General features: G+C 39.0%; 1 protein-coding gene across 4 annotated transcripts in view; it reads left to right on the forward strand.

Annotated features, from left to right (window-relative positions):
- LRCH1 (leucine rich repeats and calponin homology domain containing 1) overlaps positions 1–22,786 on the forward strand; it is a 256,069-nt gene that overhangs the window by 164,946 nt on the left and 68,337 nt on the right. For all 4 annotated transcript variants that reach the window (XM_060194835.1, XM_060194837.1, XM_060194836.1 and 1 more), the window contains exons 4-9: positions 1,063–1,168; positions 7,512–7,648; positions 8,574–8,701; positions 11,087–11,150; positions 14,983–15,088; positions 19,077–19,204. In XM_060194835.1, coding sequence (XP_060050818.1) covers positions 1,063–1,168; positions 7,512–7,648; positions 8,574–8,701; positions 11,087–11,150; positions 14,983–15,088; positions 19,077–19,204 — 669 coding nt within the window. The remainder of the gene's footprint in view (positions 1–1,062; positions 1,169–7,511; positions 7,649–8,573; positions 8,702–11,086; positions 11,151–14,982; positions 15,089–19,076; positions 19,205–22,786) is intronic.

Genomic DNA, 22,786 nt, shown 5'->3' on the forward strand with positions numbered 1-22,786 from the left:
AATTCTTAAAAGATGTTGGGGGGCGGGTGGTAGTGCAGTGGGTTAAGTGCACATGGCACGAAGCTCAAGGACCAGCATAAGGATCCCAGTTCAAGCCCTGGATCCCCACATGCAGGGCAGGGGGTCACTTCATAAGTGAGTGGTGAAGCAGGTCTGCAGGTGTCTTTCTTTTCCCTCTCTGCCTTCCCCTCTTCTCTCGATTTCTCTCTGTCCTAGCCAACAGCAACATCAACAATGGCTGCAACAATAATAATAACAACAAGGGCAACAAAATGGTGGTGGGGGGGAAGGCCTTCAGGAGCAGTGGATTCATAGTGCAGGCACCGAGCCCCAGCAATAATCCTGGAGGCAAAAAAAAAAAGTTGTTGCACGAAGGGACTGCATGGTATCGCACTGAGCTGAGCACATGCACAAGGCTCTGGACTCAAGCCTTCGGTCTCCACCTGCAGGGCGGGGAAACTTCATGAGTGATAGAGCAGTGTTACAAGGAACTCACATTCTTTTTGTTTTTTCTTTTTCTCTCTATTTATTTTTATTATTTTTATTTATTTATTTATTTATTGGCTAGAGACAGCCAGAAATTGAGAGGTAGGAGGAGAGAGAGGGAGAGGAATAGAGAGACACCTGCAGCACTGCTTCACTACTCATGAAGATTTCTTCCTGGAGGTGGAGACCAGGGACTTGAACCTGGGTCCTTGCACATTATAACATGTGCACTCAACCAGATGTGCTGCCACCTGGCCCCCCTCTGTCTTTATTTTTTAACCTCTGCCAAACAGAAAGAAAATGGGGGAAAATGGCTACCAGAAATGGTAGAATCATACAGGCACTGAGACTGTGATAAACCTGGTGGCAAATAAAGTTATTTCATGAGAGAGAATGTTTAGTATGCTGAACTTGCCTTCTTTGTGCTAAGCTTTACTTGATTTAGGGACCTTCACATTAAGGTAAAAGTGTACCTGTGTAATTATCTGAATATTTAAATATCTTAAGAAACATTTGAATCAAGTCTGAATTACCTGGAAAAGGATATTTATGATTTTTCTCTTTGCTTTGATACAGGATGTCAGCTGTAACGAGATCACAGCCTTGCCCCAGCAGATAGGTCAGTTGAAATCGCTGCGAGAATTGAATGTGAGAAGAAATTACCTCAGGGTTTTACCACAAGGTAAAAAAAAAAGAAAGAAAAAAAAGGGGGGGGTGAGTTAGTGGTTAATGGTGAATATGAAGACTAGTTTTTGTTTACTTTTTGAAAGAGGTGGCTCAGGGTCTAATCTCTTCATATTGGTTTTGATTTGAATTACATGTGCCGATAACAGAAAAGCTCAATTCCAACTATACCTTCAGTCGAGATCCAACATTGGAATCATTCCCCTGTGTAAGACTGGCCCAGTGTTGTTTGATTTGTTCAGGCTGGCATAACAAAGCACTGCATACTTGGGTCAGTGAAATATCGCTCACTTGCACTGTGTGCTCCTTTGCCCTGTGTATGACTTAGGTTCAAGCCCAGCTTCCACAGCACTGAAGGAAGCTTGGGTTCTGTGATCTCTTTCACTCTTTGTTTCTCTGCCTCTCTGACTCTATATTTAAAAAAAAAGAAAAGAAAAGAAAGTATTGCATACTGAGTGACTTAACTAAAATTTCTCTTTTCAGTTTCAGAAGCTGATTGTTTTTTTCTAAGGCCTTTCTCCTTGGCATGTAGATCCTCTTCTCTTAGTCTGTACCCTTCCTTATCTTGTTTTTGTTTTGCTTTGTTTAATCCTACCTATCCTGAGTCTATCATGCAATTATTGGGTTCTTAAAAAGTCATGAAATATTTTTGTATAAAAAACAGAAAAGAATGTCATTACTTTTCCCATAACCTAAAGTATTTGAATTATAGAATACACAGTAGGTCACACAATACTTTTAATAAATCATTTATTTATTTATTTATTTGGTAGAGACAGATAAATTGAGAGGGAAGGGGGAGACAGAGAGGAGAGAGGATGAAATGCAACTGTAGCACTGCTTCACCAGTTGTGAAGCTTCCCCTCTGCAGTTGGGGATCAAGGCCTGGGTTCTTGTGCACTGTAGTATGTACACTCTGACAGATGCGTTACCATATTTTTTCTTGATCTTTTCTTTTCTTTTTTTTTTTTCTTTTCTTTTCTTTTCTTTCTTTTCTCTTCTTTTCTTTTCTTTTCTTTTCTTTTCTTCCTTCTTCTTCTTCCTCTTCCTCTTCTTCTTCTCTTCCTCTTCTTCCTCTTCTTCTTCCTCTTCCTCTTCTTCCTTTTCCTCTTCTTCCTCTTCCTCTTCTTCCTCTTCTTCCTCTTCTCCTCCTCCTCCTCCTCCTCCTCCTCCTCCTCCTCCTCCAGGATTATCGCTGGGGCTCATTGCTGGCAATACGAATTCACTGCTCCTGGAGGCCATTTTTTCCTCTGTTGGATTGTACAGAGAAAAATTGAGAGGGGAGGGGAAGATAGATAGGGAGAGAAAGATACCTGCAGACCTGCTTCACCACTTGTAAAACACACCCCTCCCCCCGTAGGTGGGGAGAGGGGTGGGGTGGGCTCAAACTGGGATCCTTGAGCAGGTCCTTGCACTTTATACTATGTGTGCTTATTCTGGTGCACTGTTGCCCAGCTCCCTTATCTTTTCTTCTTGCACGGATTCTATCCATATAGGCTCAGACTCAGCCACATGACTTTAGAGTGATTTTAACTTAATTATTCCTATGAAGTCCCCGTCTCCAAATGTAGCCACATTCTGAGATACTAGAAATAGGAGTCTTAATACATAAGTGGGACGAGGGGGGAGTGGAACACACAATTTAGTTCACAATAGGAGGCCACATGTATTGTGCATTATATAGACATGTGAATCTCTGGGACATCCATCTGGTAGTTTGGTTGATGTATTTGTTCTTATAGACACAAACAAATGTCAGTGTGTCTAGCTTTGGGTCTCAGGAAGCCCTGTGTCCAGAAACCATGCTTCAGGTGAAGCAGTGCCCTACTGCAATGATATGTGAGCTGAGGTGCTGATAGTTTATCAGATCTTTGAAGGCTAGAAGTAAGGACAGTTCTTCATCTCAACATTGAGAGACCCTACCAAATGCTGACCCTTCTCAGCGAGCCAGTGTCTAGCTGACTTTTCCCTGCTAGCTGCAGCTTCTAGAATAAACTCCTCTGATACATTGTGTTAGAATAGAAGTTGTTTTTTTTAAGTGTATTGATACAGAAATTTTGTACTATTCAAAACTTTGAGGATCATCCTAAAGAATCTTTAAGATTCTTGTTTAGGACCTGAGTCAGGAATGAACTGAGGAGCAGTAGAACATGGAATGGTTATCCAAAATATACTCTGATGTTCAGAGACCACATATTTCCATCATCTTCACTTAGGGACACTATAAACATATCTGATTTCAGCCATAAATAGAAAAACACATCTTAAAGTAAAACCATATTTATCTGGAAACAACATCTGATGCTAATAGAGCTATTTGAGAGTGGTCTGATTTTTAGGATTTTGATCCAGCATTTTGATTTGTCCCTTCCTTGATTTGTAACATTTCATTTTCAGCAAAAAAAAAAAAAAAAAAGCTCCTGAAAGAAAATAAATTTCATAAAATATAATTTGCTTTATAGGACTTTTATTTACTGTCTATCATTTTTTTTTCTTTCTATTTTATTTGACAGGACAGAGAGAAATTGAGAAGGGAGGGGAGACAAGGAGAGAGAGAGAAAGATAGACATCTACAGACTTGCTTCACCATTCTGCGGGTGGGGAGGGGGGTGTGGGCCTTGAATCTGGGTCCTTCCACATGGTGATATGTGCACTTAATTGGGGTGCCACTGCCCATTCCCCACAGATTCTCCTTTTCAAAAGGAAAATTTAGTGCAATTATTTCACAGTTGCTGGCAATAGTATAGAAATTCCAAGAAAGGGAAGTCAAGTAGTTACTTCATCACTTGTGAAGCAGCCCCCCTTGCAGGTATCTATCTTTCTCTCCCCATCTTCCCCTCTTCTCTCAATTTCTCTCTGTACTATCCAACAACAACAATAACAGCAACAACAACATCAATGGAAAAAATGTGGCTGCCAGGAGCAGTGGATTCATAGCTCATCTTTTAATTTTTTTCTTATAAATTTCCTTTTTTTATTGTTTCTTTTAAAATTTTTTATCTTTATTTATTGGATAGAGATAGCCATCGAGAGGGAAGGGGGAGATAGAAAGGGAGAGAAACAGAGAGGCACCTGCAGCACCACTTCACCACTTGCAAAGCTTTCCCCCTGCAGGTGGGGACCTGAGGCTTGAACCTGGGTCCTTGCACACTGTAATGTGTGCTCAATCAGGTGCGCCACCGCCCGGCCCCTCATTTCTTAATCTTTTACGTTGGAAAAATTCCTTTCCCTAGAAAATCAGTTATAATTCTTAAACTTTCTAATTATGTTTTTTTTTTAGCTCCAATATTTAAAACTACATCCAAATCTAAAAGTTCATTTTACTGGCAAAATTTCTTTTCCTTTTAAGTAATTTCCTGAATATCATATTTCCTTTTACTTCACTCTAGTGAACTCTATTATCAAAAGAGCACTGATATGTTTTCAGGCACTGAATTTAAACACTTTTCATACTTACTTACTTGTTTTGCTTTGTGAATACCTTCATATGCTTTCAATTTGGGGAGGGTAAAATGTTTGTGGCCTAATTACTCATATCAGTTTTGTGGTGGTTTACTGCTACTACTGCAGTGAGGAGATCATACTTTATTCTTCCTAGAATCACGACAGATAGAGAATTAATGTAGCCATTCATCATTTCTCTTAAGTTTTTTTCCTTTTCCCCTGTGTCTGTCCTTTTGCTTTTGATTCTTTATGGGATTGACTTATTATCACTCCCTCCCCAATTTCTTGTAAAACTGTCAGGCCCTGGGGTCAGGCTGTAGTGCAGCGGGTTAATAACATACAGGCACAAAGCGCAAAGACCCAAGTAAGGATCCCGGTTTAAGCCCCTGGTTCCCCACCTGCAGGTAGGTTGCTTCACAGGCGGTGAGGCAGGTCTGTAGGTGTCTGTCTTTTTCTCCCCCTCTCTGTCCATTTCTCTCTGTCCTGTCCAACAACAGCTACATAAATAACAACAACAATAATAATAACCACAACGATAAAACAACAAGGGCAACAAAAGGGGAAAAAATAGCCCCAGGAGTAGTGGATTTGTGGTGCAGGACCCGAGCCCTAGCAATAACCCTAGAGGCCAAAAACAAAAACAAATAAACAAAAAACATTGTCAGGCCCTAGTTTTATTAAACTTAATGATAATTGCATTTCAAATGGACACTAAAAAAGTCATTGTTAAGGTCATTCTTTATTCACTCCCATTATAAAGAGACGTTTAAAATTTTATTTTTTAAATATTTTATTATACAGTGGATAGAAACAGGGAGAAATTGCAAGGGAAGGGAGAGATAAAGAGGCGAAGAGAGATACATGCGGTGCTGCTTCACTGCTTTTGAAGCTTCCCCCTTTTACAAGTAGGGACCGGGACTTGCAGCCAAGTCCTTGCATATCATAATGTTTGTTCTCTACCTAGCCCCTCCTTTACTTTTAAGCTGCTTCCTTTCTCCTCTATGTATCCTAGGAAGTTAGTCCTTGGTAATTATTTTTAAAGATTTTTTTTATGACAAAAAATTACTAAAGATTGAGAATTCAGCTAAATTTGTCATTAATATAGCCAGCCCAAATTTAGTAAGTAAACATAGACATATTAATACTTCTAGGGGTTAAGGCAGAGAGATACTCCTTTTATATATAATACCTCTGATTCTTACTCTTGTTTTTAGAAGCAAACTAGGGAGTGGAAAGCATTCTTACTTTCCCTTTGGACTTTTCTTGGTTCCATGCTAACTCTCTAGGTTCACCTCCTCCTTCTTCCTCTCCTGCTGCTGATATATCAGGACCACTTCCAGGCTAGTGTGGTCTGAGGTAAATCATTTAGCAGGCTTGAGGTAGGCTGGGTTGGAGTTATTTGAAAAATCCCCCACCCCTCTCTCTATGGGTTGGAGTCATTTGAAAAATTCTCTTCTCCTCTCTTCTCTCTCTCTCCCTCTCTCTCTCTCTCCCTCTCCCTCTCCCTCTCCCTGTCCCTCTTCCTCTCCCTCTCCCTCTCCCTCTCTCTCTCTCTCTCTCTCTCTCTCTCTCTCTCACACACACACACACAAACTAGAGAAATTTTCTTTTTTAAAAAATATTTTATTTATTTATTAATGAGAAAGATAAAAACCAGACATCACTCTGGTATGTGTGTAGCTGGGGATTGAACTTCAGACCTCATGCTTGAGAGTCCAACGCTTTAACCATTTTGATAACTCCCAGACCACAAGGAAATTTTCTGGAGTTTGGGACCTGCTGAGTTGGAAAATTTTCTGCTTTTGTTTTAACAAACAGGGCAGTCCCACTGACTCCTCTCTTTAATACCAAGTATTTGTTAAGGTGTGAAAGAAGGAATCCTGAACATGCCCAGAGTAAGTAGAATTCAAGAAGAAATACTGGTTGCTAAGTGAGTCTTTGTTGGTGGAACTTGAAGTAGTCTAGCTAAGTACCACAGTCTTGGGGGTGAGGGTGGGGAGGTATTTATTCTTTCCTTTGGTTCCTCTGCTTTGGAACTCTGGAGTGCCATTTCACTCGGTAACAGGCTGCTCTGTAGCCAATATGGTGAGACTCCATTCTGAAACGAACCCTTTGTAGCTTCTTGCCCAGAAATCTTGGTGATTTGCCCCATGTCACCTTACATATCTGGAATTGCTCAGCTCCTTGCTCTATGGAATATATTTGACTCTTTTTTAGCAGCTGCTGATGTCAGTTGGAATGCTTGAAATTTCTGAGTGTTTACTATGCCACTGGGTGGGGATTTTAAGCTAAATATAATGTTCTGCCTTGTTTGTGGAGCTACAGATGACTTTAAAAAGCAGCAGGATAAATCCTCATCAAATCAGGATTACAGTGATCGTTTTGCAAAATTCTGAATTAGATAGCATATGTTTCTTAAAATGGAGTTTAAGATCATGCACATATTCTTCAAGCTAGCTCTGATATCCAGCCGGCCTGGATACATTTAATAGATAAGAATATTTTTGCGATTAATGTATTATTCATATAATGGACCGTATTGCTTGAAAATATTTTAAAGTGAAAATGTAAACATGTCTTGGGTAGTATGGCTTTGTGATTTTTTTTGCTAAAATAAAATCCCCCTTAAACGCTAGATGCTGTTAATGTTAAGTGTTTCCATCTCTTATCAAAACAAGTTAAAATTATTAGACTCCAAGTGAGCTTGGTCCCTCATCTCTTGATAAAATATTAATAAACACATACTATCCAGTTCTGTTGTACAACTTGCTTTTTTGTGCTAAATGTTTTTTTTTTTTTTTTTCCTGACAAGCAGACAATTTCAGAAGTTTGGACCACTTAGCCTTGTTGCTTTCTGAGTTTTTCTCTTTTTTTTTTTGTTTTTGTTTTTCTTTTAGAACTAGTAGATCTTCCCTTGGTGAAATTTGACTTTTCCTGCAATAAAGTGCTCGTGATTCCCATTTGCTTTAGAGAGATGAAGCAATTGCAAGTGTTACTGCTTGAGAATAACCCTTTGCAGTCTCCGCCAGCCCAGGTGAGAGGTCTTGAAGTAAAACTGTCACCCTGCCAAAAAAAAAAAAAAAAAAAAAGCCACCAGTGGTGCCTAGATAACTCTGGACAGAGATTTTTAAAATATATATATTCTGCTGAATTATTGTTGTATTAGATGTTATCATCAGTACTCACAATTTCTAAGAAGATAAATCCTTGGATGGATCTAACTGTAGTTGTCTTAAGTTCTAAGAAGTCCATTCACTTGCATTTGGCTCACTCTCATCAATACTGCAACTCCAGAATTCTGTGTTTTATTATTTTATCATTTTATATACAGCTGAAATACTTCCATGGCTTACAAAAGAAGTAAAATATTACTTTTTTAATATTAGTGTTTTCTAGAAAATAGAGTTTAAATATTTAGAAATATTAATATTTAAAGATATAATTCAAATATTAAACTATTATGTGAGAACCAAAAAATGTTACATCACTTTTACAATTGGAATATTAATAGATCAGCTATCTGATTTCTATACTTTAAAAAATATTTATACTTAAATGCATTCCTGTTAGAGTTTTATAGTTAGGAACAAGAGATTGCTTTAATATGGTTTTCTATTTAAAGTACAGTTTGAAGGAGATGAATCCCTAACATTTAAATAAAATATTTTTGTTTATTTTAGTGAAAGAGCTAGAGAGAGAGGCCAACCAGAGATTACTCAGCTTTGGTTTATGGTGATGCTGGCTGGAATTGAACCTGGTACCTCAAGAGTCTCAGGCACGAATGCCTTTTGCACAGCCATTATGCTGTGTCTCCAGCCTATGTGTTTTAGACAGGTCAGGTTTAATATGCATTATTAAACTGTTACTTAAAATGAAAATGCAAATGTTAAAATATAGAAGCAGATATCTAGAATTTAGTTTTGACATTAAAAATATGTGTATTATGAAATTTCCTATAGATTTGTACAAAGGGCAAAGTGCACATCTTCAAGTATCTGAGCATACAAGCCTGCCAGATTAAGACAGCCGACTCACTTTATCTTCATGCAATGGAGAAGCCACATTTACACCAGCATGTGGAAGACAGGTAAATGTCTTGGTTGTCACTCAGAACCCCTGTCTAGAACTTACTTAAGCTCAGGCACAGCTCTCTTTGCTTCACTTAACCAATGTATAGTCAAGAATTTCAGTAACATTGGGGATAAGACAGAAAATTGATGCTGTTGATTACATTTTACCACTTTTCACTATTATGTGTGTACATGCATATATGTGTGTGTGTATCCTTATAAGTAAGGTCTACAGTGTAAAAATATGTAAATATAAGGTTTTCTTTTTTACTTATCAGTTTAAATAGCCATATTCAGTTTAAACATATCTTTTTTTAATATATATTTTTTATCTGTTTTAATTTAGTCTATTTTCCCTTTTGTTGCCCTTGTTGTCATCGTTAGATGGGACAGAGAGAAATGGAGAGAGGAGGGGAAGACAGAGGGGGGAGAGAAAGATAGACACCTACAGACCTGCTTCACCGCCTGTGAAGCGACTCTTCTGCAGGTGGGGAGCTGGGGGATCGAACTTGGATCCTTACACTGGTCCTTGCGCTTCGCGCCACGTGCACTTAACCCGCTGCGCTACCGCCTGACCCCCAGCATGTCTTTTTTTATTATTAAATTTTAATATTCCTCTGAATTGTTAAACACAATCTACAGGTACCTTTTTTTGGAGAGAGTGAGAAAAACGAGACAAAGGGAGAGAAGGAAATATATCATAGCACTAAAGCATGCTTGGTTTGAACTGGGGGTACATACATGTAGTAGAAGACACTTTCTCAGGTGAAACATCTCACTGGCCCAGCCAATTATTATTCTCTTTAAAATGCAGTGTCCAAAATCTGTGTCATTTCTTGTTTTTTAATGGAAATATTAAAGTCTTCTAATTTGTCCTTAAACTTTTTGTGCCTTAAATCAGTCCTTGAATTCCCATTCTGAATACATAAATACAGTTCTGACGTTTCTTTTCTGAAGAATCAGGGCTTCACACATGCATAATTTCACTGTTCCTGGGCTGCTTTTTCATTTAGGAAGAGGGGAAAGAGAGAGGGAGAGACACCACAGTATCAGAGCTTCTCCTGATGCCTCCCTCGTTGTTCTGGGACTTAAACCTGGCCTGCATTCATGGCAAGGAGACCACCCAACCCAATGAGCTAGCTCATGAACCCCAAGGCTGTTTTGTTTTATTTCATTTTACTTTTTGCCTCCAGGGTTATTGCTGGGACTCAGTGCCTGCACTATGAATCCACTGCTCTGGAGGCCTTTTTTCCCCCCATTTTACTGCCCTTGTTATTGTTGCCATTGCTATTGTTGTTGTTGGATAGGACAGAGAGAAATCGAGAGAGGAAGGGAAGACAGAGAAGGGGGGAGAAAGATAAACACCTGCAGACCTGCTTCATTGCTTGTGAAGCGACCCCCTGCACGTGGGGGGGGGGGGGCTCAAACCGGGATCCTTACTCACCTACTCACTGGTCCGTGAGCTTTGCGCCATGTGCACTTAACCCAGTGCACTACCACCCATCCCCCACCCCAGGCTGTTTTAAAGCAGTCTTCACTGTAGAAACTTTTAATTTTTCACTGAAGACTAAACATAGTAACTTAAAATCTTAACTGCTATCATGACATCTTCATATAATGACAAAAATATACATGTAATATTATTATATATAGTATCTTTATATACATACTCTCAAGTTTATTTCATCACTGGATATGGGTTTATACAATTACTGGAAGTAACCACATAAGAGATAAAAATCCTTTTAGAACAAAAGAGCTAAAAGCAAGCAGGCCATTTTTACTTTTTTTTTTTTTTTAATAGAACTGAATAAGAAAATTATTGACTGTTTTGAAGAACAAGCCACATGGTTGAAGTATAAATCCCTTTAGGCAGCACTCTACTTGGACAGTAGAAGCATTTGGTTTTCATTAAGTCCTTCTCTCTTTTTTTTTTGCCTCAGTAGTTATCACTGGGGCTTGGTGCCTGCACTACAAATCAATTGCTCCTGCAGGCTGTTTTTTCCTTTTTGTTGCCCTTGTTGCTTATCGTTATTATTGTTGTTGTCATTGCTGTCGTTGTTGGATAGGACAGAGAAATACAGAGAGGAGGGGAAGACAGAGAGGGTGAGAGAAAGACACCTGCAGACCTGCTTCACTGCTTTCAAAGTGACTCCCTTGCAGGTGGGGAACTGGGGGCTGGGACCAGGATCCTTATGCCGGTCCTTGCGCTTCGTGCCATTTGAGCTTAACCCACTGTACTACCACCCGGCCCCCATTCAGTCCTTTTTGTTGCCTATGATAATAAAATATGTACTGTGAAGTTGTTATGTGAATATAAATTCATATATCTTGTTATTAACTTTGTGACTCTGATTTTTTTCTTTTCTCAACAAATTTAATATTGGTGACATCTACCCCAGCAAGAAGGATTCTGATTCAGGTGTGGGAAGTGACAATGGTGATAAGCGATTATCTGCCACAGAGGTAAAGTTTATGATCAGATTCTCCCCTCCTCATGCCCTACCCCCAGAGCTTCAAGCTAAATTATTGGCCTACATTCACTGAAATCCTTCCTGGTAAAGGGCAGTAACACAGCTACATGAAAATATGTAATGATGTTTGTGAAAGTCATTTGAAAGTGCCCGAGTGTTATTTAAATATTAGCGACTGTTAGTTTTGTCTGCATCTTAAATATTTTATAAAGTTCTCAGGAGTGAGGTCCCTATTTCTTTTCCATTCTCCTCACCCTCCACATTATCAAGAATATTTTTGAATATTAGTAAGGATTGTGGAATGACAATGACAACAAGGTATGGAAGTACCTGTGAGACATTTTTATAGGTATATTTGTTTTTAAGTGACAGAGTAATTTAGGAATGTGTTTTTATACACATGTATAAATAAATGTTCACCAATCAAATAATCAAATGTGTATTGTATTTTGGTAGTTTGGCAACAGGAAATATATTAATGTATATTCATAAGTTTTATAGCAATATTTGTTTTCCTGAAACTCTAAGGAGATTGTAATCTTTTCAGGTAATGAATTAAGCTTTTTTTTTTTTTTTTGTAAGATAAGACAGCTTAGACTTTAGAGAGCTTCCTGAAGTGGTTATAAGTAAACTCAGCATATTTGTTGTCATGTATAGTCTATGTGATCCCCCAAATATTTCACTAGTATGTCAATAAATGGGGCTTCTGGACTAGGGGAGCTAAAAGGTATGGGAATCAGGGCATGACATCTTAATCAGCTTTTTCTCTTTTGAGGGAACTTTGTGGGTCTTTATTGTTACTGAGATTTGAAAAGTTGTAATACTCTTTGAAGATATAATTAATATGTCAATTAGGCCTTCACAGGAATCTCTGTTTTTCCTTTGTAGATTCTGGGAAAATGTCTTCTTCCAGTTCTGAGATTGCATGACTAGTTTAAGACAGTCAGATTCTTTTCATAAAGTGCTTAAAAGCAGAGTACTTTTAAAAATAGGACACCTTAAAAGTCTTTCTAATACAGCACATTTTTTTAAAAGAAGAGTTGGCAACCCCACATCCACCTACGCCCTAAAGGCCAGTGCCAATTAAAGAAAAATGACTTTAACGAAACAGCAATCATTGACTCTGTCTCCCAGGGGGAGCAAATACTTAATACATTGCTTTATAAGTTGTATTTTATTCATCTCCTGTAGCTTTATTAAAACTCATAAGTTCCTGAAATGTGCCATTGTTTCAAAAATACTCACCCTAAGCTGATTTTTCTATTACATTGAAACAGATTCTGCTTTATCCTTTATCTGTCTTCTAAGGATAATTAGGTTCATTAATAAAACATTGCACAAAGAACTTCATTATCCTTTTGTTCTCACTTAGTGTAAGTAGGATGCTAATGTACTAAAAGGAGGCTAAGGGTTTTCTCTTTTCCTTCTTTTTAAACTAGATGTATATTTTTGGGATTTTGCTAAATTCTTAAGAAGGGATGAGGGTGGAAGGAGGACTGTAGAAATGAATGTAGTCAACAAAACAACGTGCAGAAATCTCCTCTTTTTCTTCCTCTTGTCTCACATTATCGACTTATTGCCTCGGAACACTCCTAAGATATTTATGTTTTAGAATGTTCAAGAATCTCACCCTGAATAAGCTTTCTATTTTCACTAGGGTTAGCAAGTATGTTACCATCTGCAGTCAGTTAACCTTGAATCCTATTTAAATCTCATTGTGGGGTTCAGAAATCCCACCTCCTTCCTTTCTGTGACTCTTGTCTCTAATTGGTCTAGTATTTGTCACTAAGAAGTTAGAACATACGTTGCTTAAGATAATGAAAAATTAAGAGGGTTAAGATATACTTGCCAAATGAATGAAATACACATTTTCTTTCTGCCAGTTTTGTGAACAATTTGTTCACCTGTCCAAAAATAAATATGCTTTATGAAGGTTCCCATTTCCTGTCATTTTGGAAAGCTTCTCACTAATTAAGAGTACTGAAATGAAAATACAGGGAGATAAATGAACCTTCATATTTCATTTATGACAGCATCATGCATTATCTGGATGAACTTCACCCAGTCACTGTGGGAAACAAGAGCCAAAGAGATGTAACTCTGATTACTTAGTTATTCCAAAAATCACACAGAACACATGTTCCTTTTAAGTATTAAATCACTTGGCATTTCTGTATATTTATTGCATCTTCCTCAGTCTAATAGAGGGAAATAAACTAGAGCTTAATGCTACATATAAGATACGTGGTAAATAAATGAGAAGCTGTCTTCCTACATCTTTTGAGAAATGCTGTGTGAGAACTTAATGCCATTTTGTTAAATGTTGTCATCAGATCTCAGATTACTATTACTATTAAAACTACTGTGCAGAACTAGGTCTTGTGGGATAGTGTATTTTTCTTCTTTCTTCTTATTTTATTCTGCCGGATGTTATATAGCCCTTTTTAATATCCTGAGATGGCCTTCCTTCTTTCCTTCCTTCCTTCCTTCCTTCCTTCCTTCCTTCCTTCCTTCCTTCCTTCCTTTGTTTCTTTCTTTCTCCTCCTGCCACTAGAGTTATCATTTGGGCTGGGGAATCCACCCAGCAGCCACTTTTTCCTATTTTTTTTTTCCTCTTTGATAAGACAGAGAGAATTTGAGAGAGGAGACAGAGATAGGGAGAGAAACAGAGAGACACCTGCAGTGTTTGTCTCATTGCTTATGAAGCTTCCCCTCCTGTAGGTGGGCAGTGGGGGCTCAAACCAGGGTCCTGGAACATGAGAGAATAGCTTTTAATGTTAGAAAAAATCATTAATTTTTTATGACCTTTATTTATTTATTGAATAGAGGCAGCCAGAAATTGAGATAAATAACGAGATAGAGAGAGAGAGAGACAGACACCTGAAGTACTACTTCACCACTCACAAAGCTTTCCCCCTGTAGATGGGGACCGGGGGCTTGAACCTGGGTCCTTGCTTATTGTAACCTGTGTACTCAACCAGGTGCGCCACCACGTGGCCCGGAAAATACCATTGCTTACCTGACAGATGTACTCAAACCACATAAAGACAAGTACATACATATCAGCTCTGTGAATTTTCTCGAAGTGAACACACACATGGAATCTGAAAGAAATAGAAATCTAAAAAGAAACTAGGGAATAAACTCATAAAAAAAGAGTGAGTGGCTGCCAGAGGTAGAGTGTAATAGTAGGATGGGGTGAAGATGGCAAATGACACAAGCTTCTATGTCTAAGATGAATAAGTCCTAAAGTTACTGTTTGCTGGTGACTATTGTATATTGAAAATTACTAAAACAGAGAGAGAGTGAGAGAGAGAGAAAATATACCTTAAAATCATTTCATAGAGTAGAAATAAGCATGTTAGTGATGTCTGTCTACTAAATTTACTGTGGTAATCAGTTGGCAACATATATACATGTCAAATTACATTGTATGTTTTAATATGTTATGTTACTATAATTAATATATTATGTGAATCAGTGTTATCATATCTCAAATGGACAATTGTGTAGAGAGAAGTATGGAGTAGTATCTGGATGGATTTGATTATACCATATGATCAGAGACCAGTACAAAAAATGAACTGGACCAGCACCCTAGAAAGCCCCACTCATGAGCTCACCTTCTTACCCAAGAGCAGCCCCTTATCGTATGCAAACACAATAGAGTAGTTTTGCCTACTTTTAAACTTAGGTAAATTGGCTTTTTTTGTATCTGGTGTCTTTTCCTCTTGAGGACACAGTATTTCATTATCACAGCATTCACTTCATAGACTTTGCCAGCTCTTGTTCCTTAAATGAAGCAGTGAACTGTTTCTTTTTAGCCTTCTGATGAAGACACAGTTAGCCTCAATGTGCCAATGTCAAATATCATGGAAGAAGAACAGATCATCAAGGAAGATTCTTGCCATCGCCTTAGCCCACCAAAAGGTCTGAGAATGAAAGATGTGTACTTGTTTTTAAGTTTGAAATTCTGTTTATTGTAGATTTCACAATGATAACACGTATTGAATATATATGTTAAAAAGATTTGTTTGGGCTTAGGTGGCATTGCACACAGTTGAGTACACATGTTATCATGTATAAGGACCTGAATTCAAGCCCCTATTCCCTTCCTACAGTGGGAAAACTTTGGCAAGCAGCGAAACAAGGCTGCAGATGTCTCTCTTTCCCTATCTTTATCACTTCCCCTCTCAATTTCTCTCTGTCCTGTTAAATAAAAAGAAAGTTGGGGGGGTGGTTATAGCCACCAGGAACATTGTTTTTGTTGTATAGGCACCAAGCCCCAGCCACAACCCTGGTGGCAAAAAACAAAACAAAACACTTATTTGTTTGTTTGTTTATGGGGGGGAAGAGATCAGGAAACCAGAGCACTGCTCAGCTCTAATTTATGGCGGTGCTAGGGATTGCATTTGGGATCTTGGAGCCTCAGGCATACAAACACTGTGCTATTAACACACAGCTGTTTTCCCCGACCCTGAATATTTCTTAGGCACTAGGTACTGTACTAATTTTTCTTTTTAATTTAAATTTGAGCCATCTTTTTGTTTTTTATTTTATTTTTTTATTACCTTTATTTATTTACTGGATAGAGACAGCCAGAAATCAAGAGGGAAGGGGGTGATAGAGAGGAAGAGAGACAGAGAGCCACCGGAAGTACTGCTTCACCACTTGAAAAGCTTTCCCCCTGCAGATGGAGATGAGAGGCTCGAATTCAGGGCCTTGAGAATTGTAACATGTGCACTCAACCAGGTGCACCACCACCTGGCCCCATACTGTTCTGATTCTAACTACAGATTCTACCATGTACATTCTTCCAAGTGTATCACCACTCTCTCTCTGTAAGCGCCTTCTTATAAAGAAAATATTGATGTATAATATATATGATGAGTCCAGATCTTATGACACATGAAATATCCAGATTTATTATTTTTCTCTTTCTTACCAAAGTACTACACAATTCTGGCCTGTGGTGGTGCCAGAGATTGAACCTTGGGACTTCTGAGCGATGAAAGTTATTTGCATAACTGTCTTAACAATTTCTCTGGCCCAGATCTTATTCCCTTAACTTAATCAAATTAAATTTATCTGGAAGTTAGTGATTGACAAGCAACTTCAAGCAGTGATTCAAGGACATAAACTACTTTCATCTTTTTACTCCACCATTTTGAACATAGATTTCTAGCTTTTTCAAATTTTTCTGTTTCAATCCAGAAAGAGAAGATCCTGGAGGCTTGATTAGGTGTGATTTCTATGGGCTGAATCCTCACTTCTAACTATACTGGAGGCTCAGAGTGTAGTAAAGACGTGTGTCCAGTAGTTGATATGACTCTGAACCAGCCAATTGACCATAAGTCCCTGACGTATTAATGAGATAATTAGATGAGTAGTCTCTAAGGTCGTCTATAGTTCTAGAATTGTGTTTCTTTAATAATCACCAAATAACCATTAGGCATATGCTTTGCATAGCTTAGAAAGCTATACAAAACCAATATATTTCATATCTTGGTGAGAAGCTTTTAAAGAAAAAAATTATTTACTTATTCGTACCAAGATTATTGCTGGGGCTTGGTTCTTGTATCACCATTCCCAGTGGCCATTTTTTTTCTTCCTTTTTTTTTTTTTTCTGATAGAAATAGAGAGGGTGAGTAGTCGGGTGGTAGGCAATGGGTTAAGCACACGTGGCACAAAGCACAAGGACCAGCATAAGGATCCTGGTTCGAGCCCCTGGCTCCCCACCTACAGGGGAGTCGCTTCACAAGCGGTGAAGCAGGTCTGCAGGTGTCTATCTTTCTCTCCCCTCTCTGTCTTCACCTCCTCTCTCCATTTCTCTCTGTTCTATCCAACAACAACAACAATAATAACTACAACAATAAAACAATAAGGACAACAAAATGGAATAAGTAAATACTAAAAAAAAAAAGAAATAGAGAGGGAAAGAGAAAGGATATGCACCTCTACTTAACTACTCCTGAAGCTTCTTCCATTGCAGGTTGAGACTGGGGGCTTGAACCCAGGTCCTCACAGCTGGTAATTGTGCTCTCTAACTAGTGTGCCATATCCTGGCACCAGTGAGAAGCTTTTAAAAAAAAAAATTTTTTTTTTACTTATAAAATGGAAGTATTGACAAGACTGCAGGATAAGAGGGGTACATTTCCAGGGGTCGGGCGGTGGCGCAGTGGGTTAAGCGCACATGGCGCAAAGCGCAAGGACCAACGTAGGGACCCGGTTCGAGCCCCCAGCTCCCCACCTGCAGGGGAGTTGCTTCACGGGTGGTGAAGCGGGTCTGCAGGTGTCTGTCTTTCTCTCCCCTTCTCTGTCTTCCCCTCCTCTCTCCATTTCTCTCTGTCCTATCCAACAACAAACAATATCAACAATGGCAATAATAGTAACCACAACGAGGCTACAACAACAAGGGCAACAAAAGGGGGAACAAATGGCCTCCAGGAGCAGTGGATTCATGGTGCAGGCACCGAGCCCAGCAATAACCCTGGAGGAAAAAAAAATTTTTTTAAATTTAAAAAGAGGGGTACATTTCCACACAGTGTCTACCCCCAGAGCATCATATCCAATCCCCTCCTTTGATATCTTCCCTATTCTTTTATTTCTCTGGGAGCATGAACCCAACATTATTGTGAGGTGCAGAAGGTGGAAGGTCTGGCTTCTGTAATTGCTTCTCCACTGAACATGGGTGTTGACAGGTTGATCCATACTCCCAGCCTGTCCAGTGAAAAGCTTTTATCAACATTACATTATGGTGTAGTTTTGACTGCTCCTATTTGGCAACTCTTAAAGACTAAATACTTACTGAACTGTGACAGAGTCATGATGTATAACTAGCATAGAACTAATTCATAACCAAACTGACTCACTAATAGGTTCTTTCTTTCTTTCTTTCTTTCTTTCTTTCTTTCTTTCTTTCTTTCTTTCTTTCTTTCTTTCTTTCTTTCTTTTGCCACTAGAGTTATCACTGGAGCTCCAGTGCCTGTACAACGTTTCCATTGTTCCTTCATGGCCTTTTTTTCAATTTTTTTTTTTAAATAGAGACAGAGGAATAGGGAGAGAGGGAGAGATCATCAGCACTGCCCCACTATTTTTTATGCTTCCCCTCCTGCAGTTGAGAACCAGGAGCTTGAAACCAGATTTATCTTTGGGATTGAGTGTCTACACAGTGAATCTAACATTCCCTGTGACCATCTTTTTTTTGTTGTTTGTTTTTTTGTTTGTTTTATAATTTAGAGACAGAGAAACTGAGAGGAGGTGAGATGGTGGGGGTCAGGGGGTGGAGAAGAGAAGTCATCTACAGCACTGCTTCACCATTCATGAAGCTTCCTGACTGCAGGTGGAGACCAGGGGCTTGAACCCAGATCCTCACTCTTGGTCAAGTATGTGCTCTACCATGCATACCACCACCCAGCCCTCATAATCATATCTTGTGTTCTTAAAATTTATAGTTCTTGTCTTAATTTCTTCCCCCACAGTTTCTTGAAATTGTTCACTGCATAAGTACAGGAATCATTTTTTTAAATCTCAAAGATGTCTAGCAAAGTATATGCCAGTTAGTAGTGGCTCAGAAAATATTTGTTGAATTTCGTCTTTGAAATCGTTATTTGTTACATATCACTGAGAACACAAAATTTTTCTTTATGCTTTGTTTTTCTCTGTTGCTTACAACAACATTTATTTCATGAGGAAGTAAGTCATAAAGAGACTTCACTTTTGAATTCAGTTTTTTTTTATTATTATTCTTTTCACTTCTTCTTTCTCCTTTTAAAAAATCTTGTTGCTTTGCTCTTTATATACCACTTAAGAGATAAGATAGAAGACTGAAGTAGATAATACGTGGAGAACCGTCTGTGTTTTGTTCTTCTGTTCATTAAGTCATGCTTTCTGCCTTTCTTTGCTACTTTCCTATTAGGAGAATTTCATCAGCAGTTTGAACCAGAGCCTTCCCTTGTGAGTGACATTGCCAACTCAAGAGAAGAAAAAGACCAATTTACCCATGGAACAGAAGTTCTTCATCCAAAATTTATAAACTATATTAAGGCAAGTCAAGAACAAACTGATTTAAGATTTTTTGATTTGTTGCCTAGAATGTAAGTTCAGACTTAGCAATTCATTGTTTTAAGTGTCAGTTTACTGCTACCTCCTCCGGACTTTATATTTCAGAACTGATCTCAAAACCTACACTCTCTCTGGTAATTTGGAGCCTGTTTCTGCTATACACACCTCTTTATTTGTAGAGATGGATGACACTTTTGGTGTTCAGCTATTATTCAACTTTCCTTTACCCAGGAAAGTTCATAAGAGATAGCAAATTTACTAGGGTTGCCATTACCACCTAGTAAAAGTTAAGTTTGTCATTCTTTTCGGTATTTTCTAGGTAAGTAGTTTTTTAAAAATAATTTTTATTTTTTATTAATAGTTTGTGACAAGATTATAAGATTATAATGTATAGTTCCACACCCACCACCAAAGTTCTGTAGATTACCACCATCCACCATCATTCTCACAAGTCTTACAAACAGTTCCATTGCTTCTGACTTGTTTTGATTTTTTTTTTGGGGGGTGGGGACCACAAGTTTATGTAAATAAGATCTCTAGATTACACATATGTGTGAAATCATCTAGTATTTATCTTTCATCTCTTTACTTATTACAATAAGTATAATTACCTCCAGTTCCATCCTTTTTTTTTTTTTTTTTTGGCTCCAGGGTTATTGCTGGGGCTCAGTGCCTGCACTATAAATCCATATATCCTGATGACCATTTTTTTCCTTTTTATTTTTATTGGATAGGACAGAGAGAAATTGGGAGGGGCGAAAAGATAGAGAAGGGGACAGAAAGATAGATATCTACAGACCTACTTCACTGCTTGTGAAGCAACCCCCCTGCAGGTGGGGTGCTGGGGGCTCAAACGGGATCCTTGTGTGGGTCCAGGTCCGTGCATTTCTTACTATGTGTGCTTAACCCTTTGTGTCACTGCCTGGTCCCCAGTTCCATCCATTTTGTCCCAAAGAACACAATATCTTTTTTTTTTTTTTTTTTTTTTAATCTCAGGGTAATATTCCATGGAATATATCCCATAACCTCTTTATCCAGTCAACTGTTGATGGGCACTTAGGCTGCTTCTACCCTTTGGTTATTGTGAATAATGCAGCTATGAACGTAGGGGTGCATGTGTCCCTGCAGGTAGGGAGCAGGGAGCTCGAACTGGTATCGTTGTGCCAGTCCTTCTATTTAGTACTATGTACACTTAGCCTGATGCACTGTCTGACCCCCTTGGATCACTTTTTTATTGGGTTGTTTTTACTTCTTTTGTAGATCTATACCAGTTCTGTACAGATGTTTGATATCAGTCTCATGTGTGATGTGCAAATATCTGGGTTGCCTGGTTACTGGGTTGCCTGGTTATCCTTGTGTAGTTTGCTTTTGAGGTATAAAAGCTCTTTAGTTTCATGCAATCCCATTTATTTACTCCTGTTTTTATTTCCCATGCCCAGGGGTTGAGTCTCCAAATACATCTTTGATGTGAAGGCCCTGCAAAGTTTCACCAACATTTTCTTCTATAAATTTTAGAGTTTCTGGTCTAATATATTGATCTCTTTTTTTTATTGAGGGGGTTAATGCTTTACAGCGCAGTGACTTATACATACAGTTTCATTATAAATAGCCCCCCAGAGTTTTCTTCCTATTCACCCTTTCCTTCCTCCCATCCAAGTCCTTTGCTTTGGTGTGAGACACCATGTCCTGTCCATGTTTCACTTTGTGCTCTCCCTCTCTATCCCTATTTTAGTAAATCCTGCTTATAAGTGAGATCATTTTGTATTTGTCCTCCTTTTGGCCTGTCTCACTCAACATGATTTTTTAAAGTTTTATCTAAGAGGATACAAAGGAGACAACCTCACCATTTTTGGCAGCTGAGTAGTACTCCATCATGTATACATATATCACATTAAAAAATTTTTTTTTGCCTACAGGGTTATTGCTGGGCTCAATGCCTGCACCATGAATCCACTACTCCTGAAGACTTTTTTTTTATTTTCCCTTTTTGTTGCCCTTGTTGTTTTATCATTGTTGTGGTTATTATTATTCTTGTCATTGATGTCATTGTGTTGGATAGGACAGAGAGAAGTAGAGGAAAGAGGGGAAGACAGAGGGGGAGAGAAAGATAGACACTTGCACATCTGCTTCACTACCTGTGAAGTGACCCTCCTGTAGGTGGGGATTTGGGGGCTCAAACCAGGACCTTAAGCCAGTCCTTGCACTTTGCACTTAACCCACTATGCTACCGCCCACCCCCTATATCAGTTTTTTAAAACACTCATCTGTGCTGGTGCTCATTTGAGGTGGCTTCAACCAGGGATGGGGGGGAAATCCTCCGACCCTCCCTCACCAGTTCTAGTGACTGCGTGATATAGAAAGAGGCATCAGGAGACATTCTGGTATGAACATCCGTTTATTTGGAGATGGGTACAGGATTTTATACTAAGTTAAACAAAGAACATTTTTCACATATGTTAGAAATCACAGGTTTCTTAAAGGTCAGCTTGCCCCCATGGTAGGGGGTTGGTATGACAAGAATTGATGAGATACATAAAGGTCAAGACAATTAGTTTCCATGATGCAGGCAATTTAATTATCCAAAGGTATTTGAGAAAAGCATAGGGGTTAAACCAGTAAGGTGAGGTAGAGAAGGAAAAAAAACAAAGCTTGATGTAAATCACAGATATCAAAGGACACAAGGAAATATGGGGTCTCACTGCCAGGGTACTGGCAGGGGTGTATGATAGAGTGTGTTCTCCTATATGATCAAAAGGTGAAGTTATAGGTGAATGTGTGAACTTTGAATGAACTTTGAAGCAAGCAGCCACTTAGTCTGCTAGCAAGAGAATGAACTAAGTATGAGAGGCAGTAGGCATTCTGTGAGCTTCAGAGACTAACAAGGAGAAACTGAGTCTGGGAGACTTTTCCTCTTGGCTCATCTCTATAAGGAGAGAGGCTAACAAGTGAGGTGTCTTTCCAGACTTCCATCCAAGGATGGGAGAGCTCCCCTAAGCTCTGCCAAGCTTTCACATAGTCCCACACATCTGATGTTGGACATATGGGTTGCTTCCAGGTTCTTATAGTTGGGATTGTCTAGAGCATTCATCACAAAAGCATGCCTTCCATTGCAGGTAGAGGGGGTCTGGGAGTAGTGCAGCACAAGCTAAGTCTTTCCAGTCTTGGGGGTGTTAAGGTGCTGGAAAAAGCTTCGTAAAATGGACTTGGTCCATGGGGCATGAATCCCATCCTCCTTCACTGCATGCCTGAGTTCTTTGGAGGAGTATGGATGCCACACCTGAGGGTTTTGTCTATTGGGGGCCACATTTACCGGGAAGGTGTGGACTTGGTTTGATGACGCGGGGGAAAGAGTCACAAAAGTAGAAGCTGCCGTAGTGGCCGCAAGGGAAACTGAACACGTATCTACAGGGACGGAGCTCTCGGGGCAGACTGCAAAAGGTTTAAGGTCTCTAAACGCTGAAAACATATCCTTTAACTCTTGTATCTCAGCCACAAGGTCTCTTAATGATGAGGTAACGCATGTCTCCGGGGGCAGTGGGGGGAGGGGTCATGGAAGCAGAAGCC

Source organism: Erinaceus europaeus, chromosome 7 (assembly GCF_950295315.1).
Source record: "Erinaceus europaeus chromosome 7, mEriEur2.1, whole genome shotgun sequence".
Lineage (NCBI taxonomy): Eukaryota > Metazoa > Chordata > Mammalia > Eulipotyphla > Erinaceidae > Erinaceus > Erinaceus europaeus.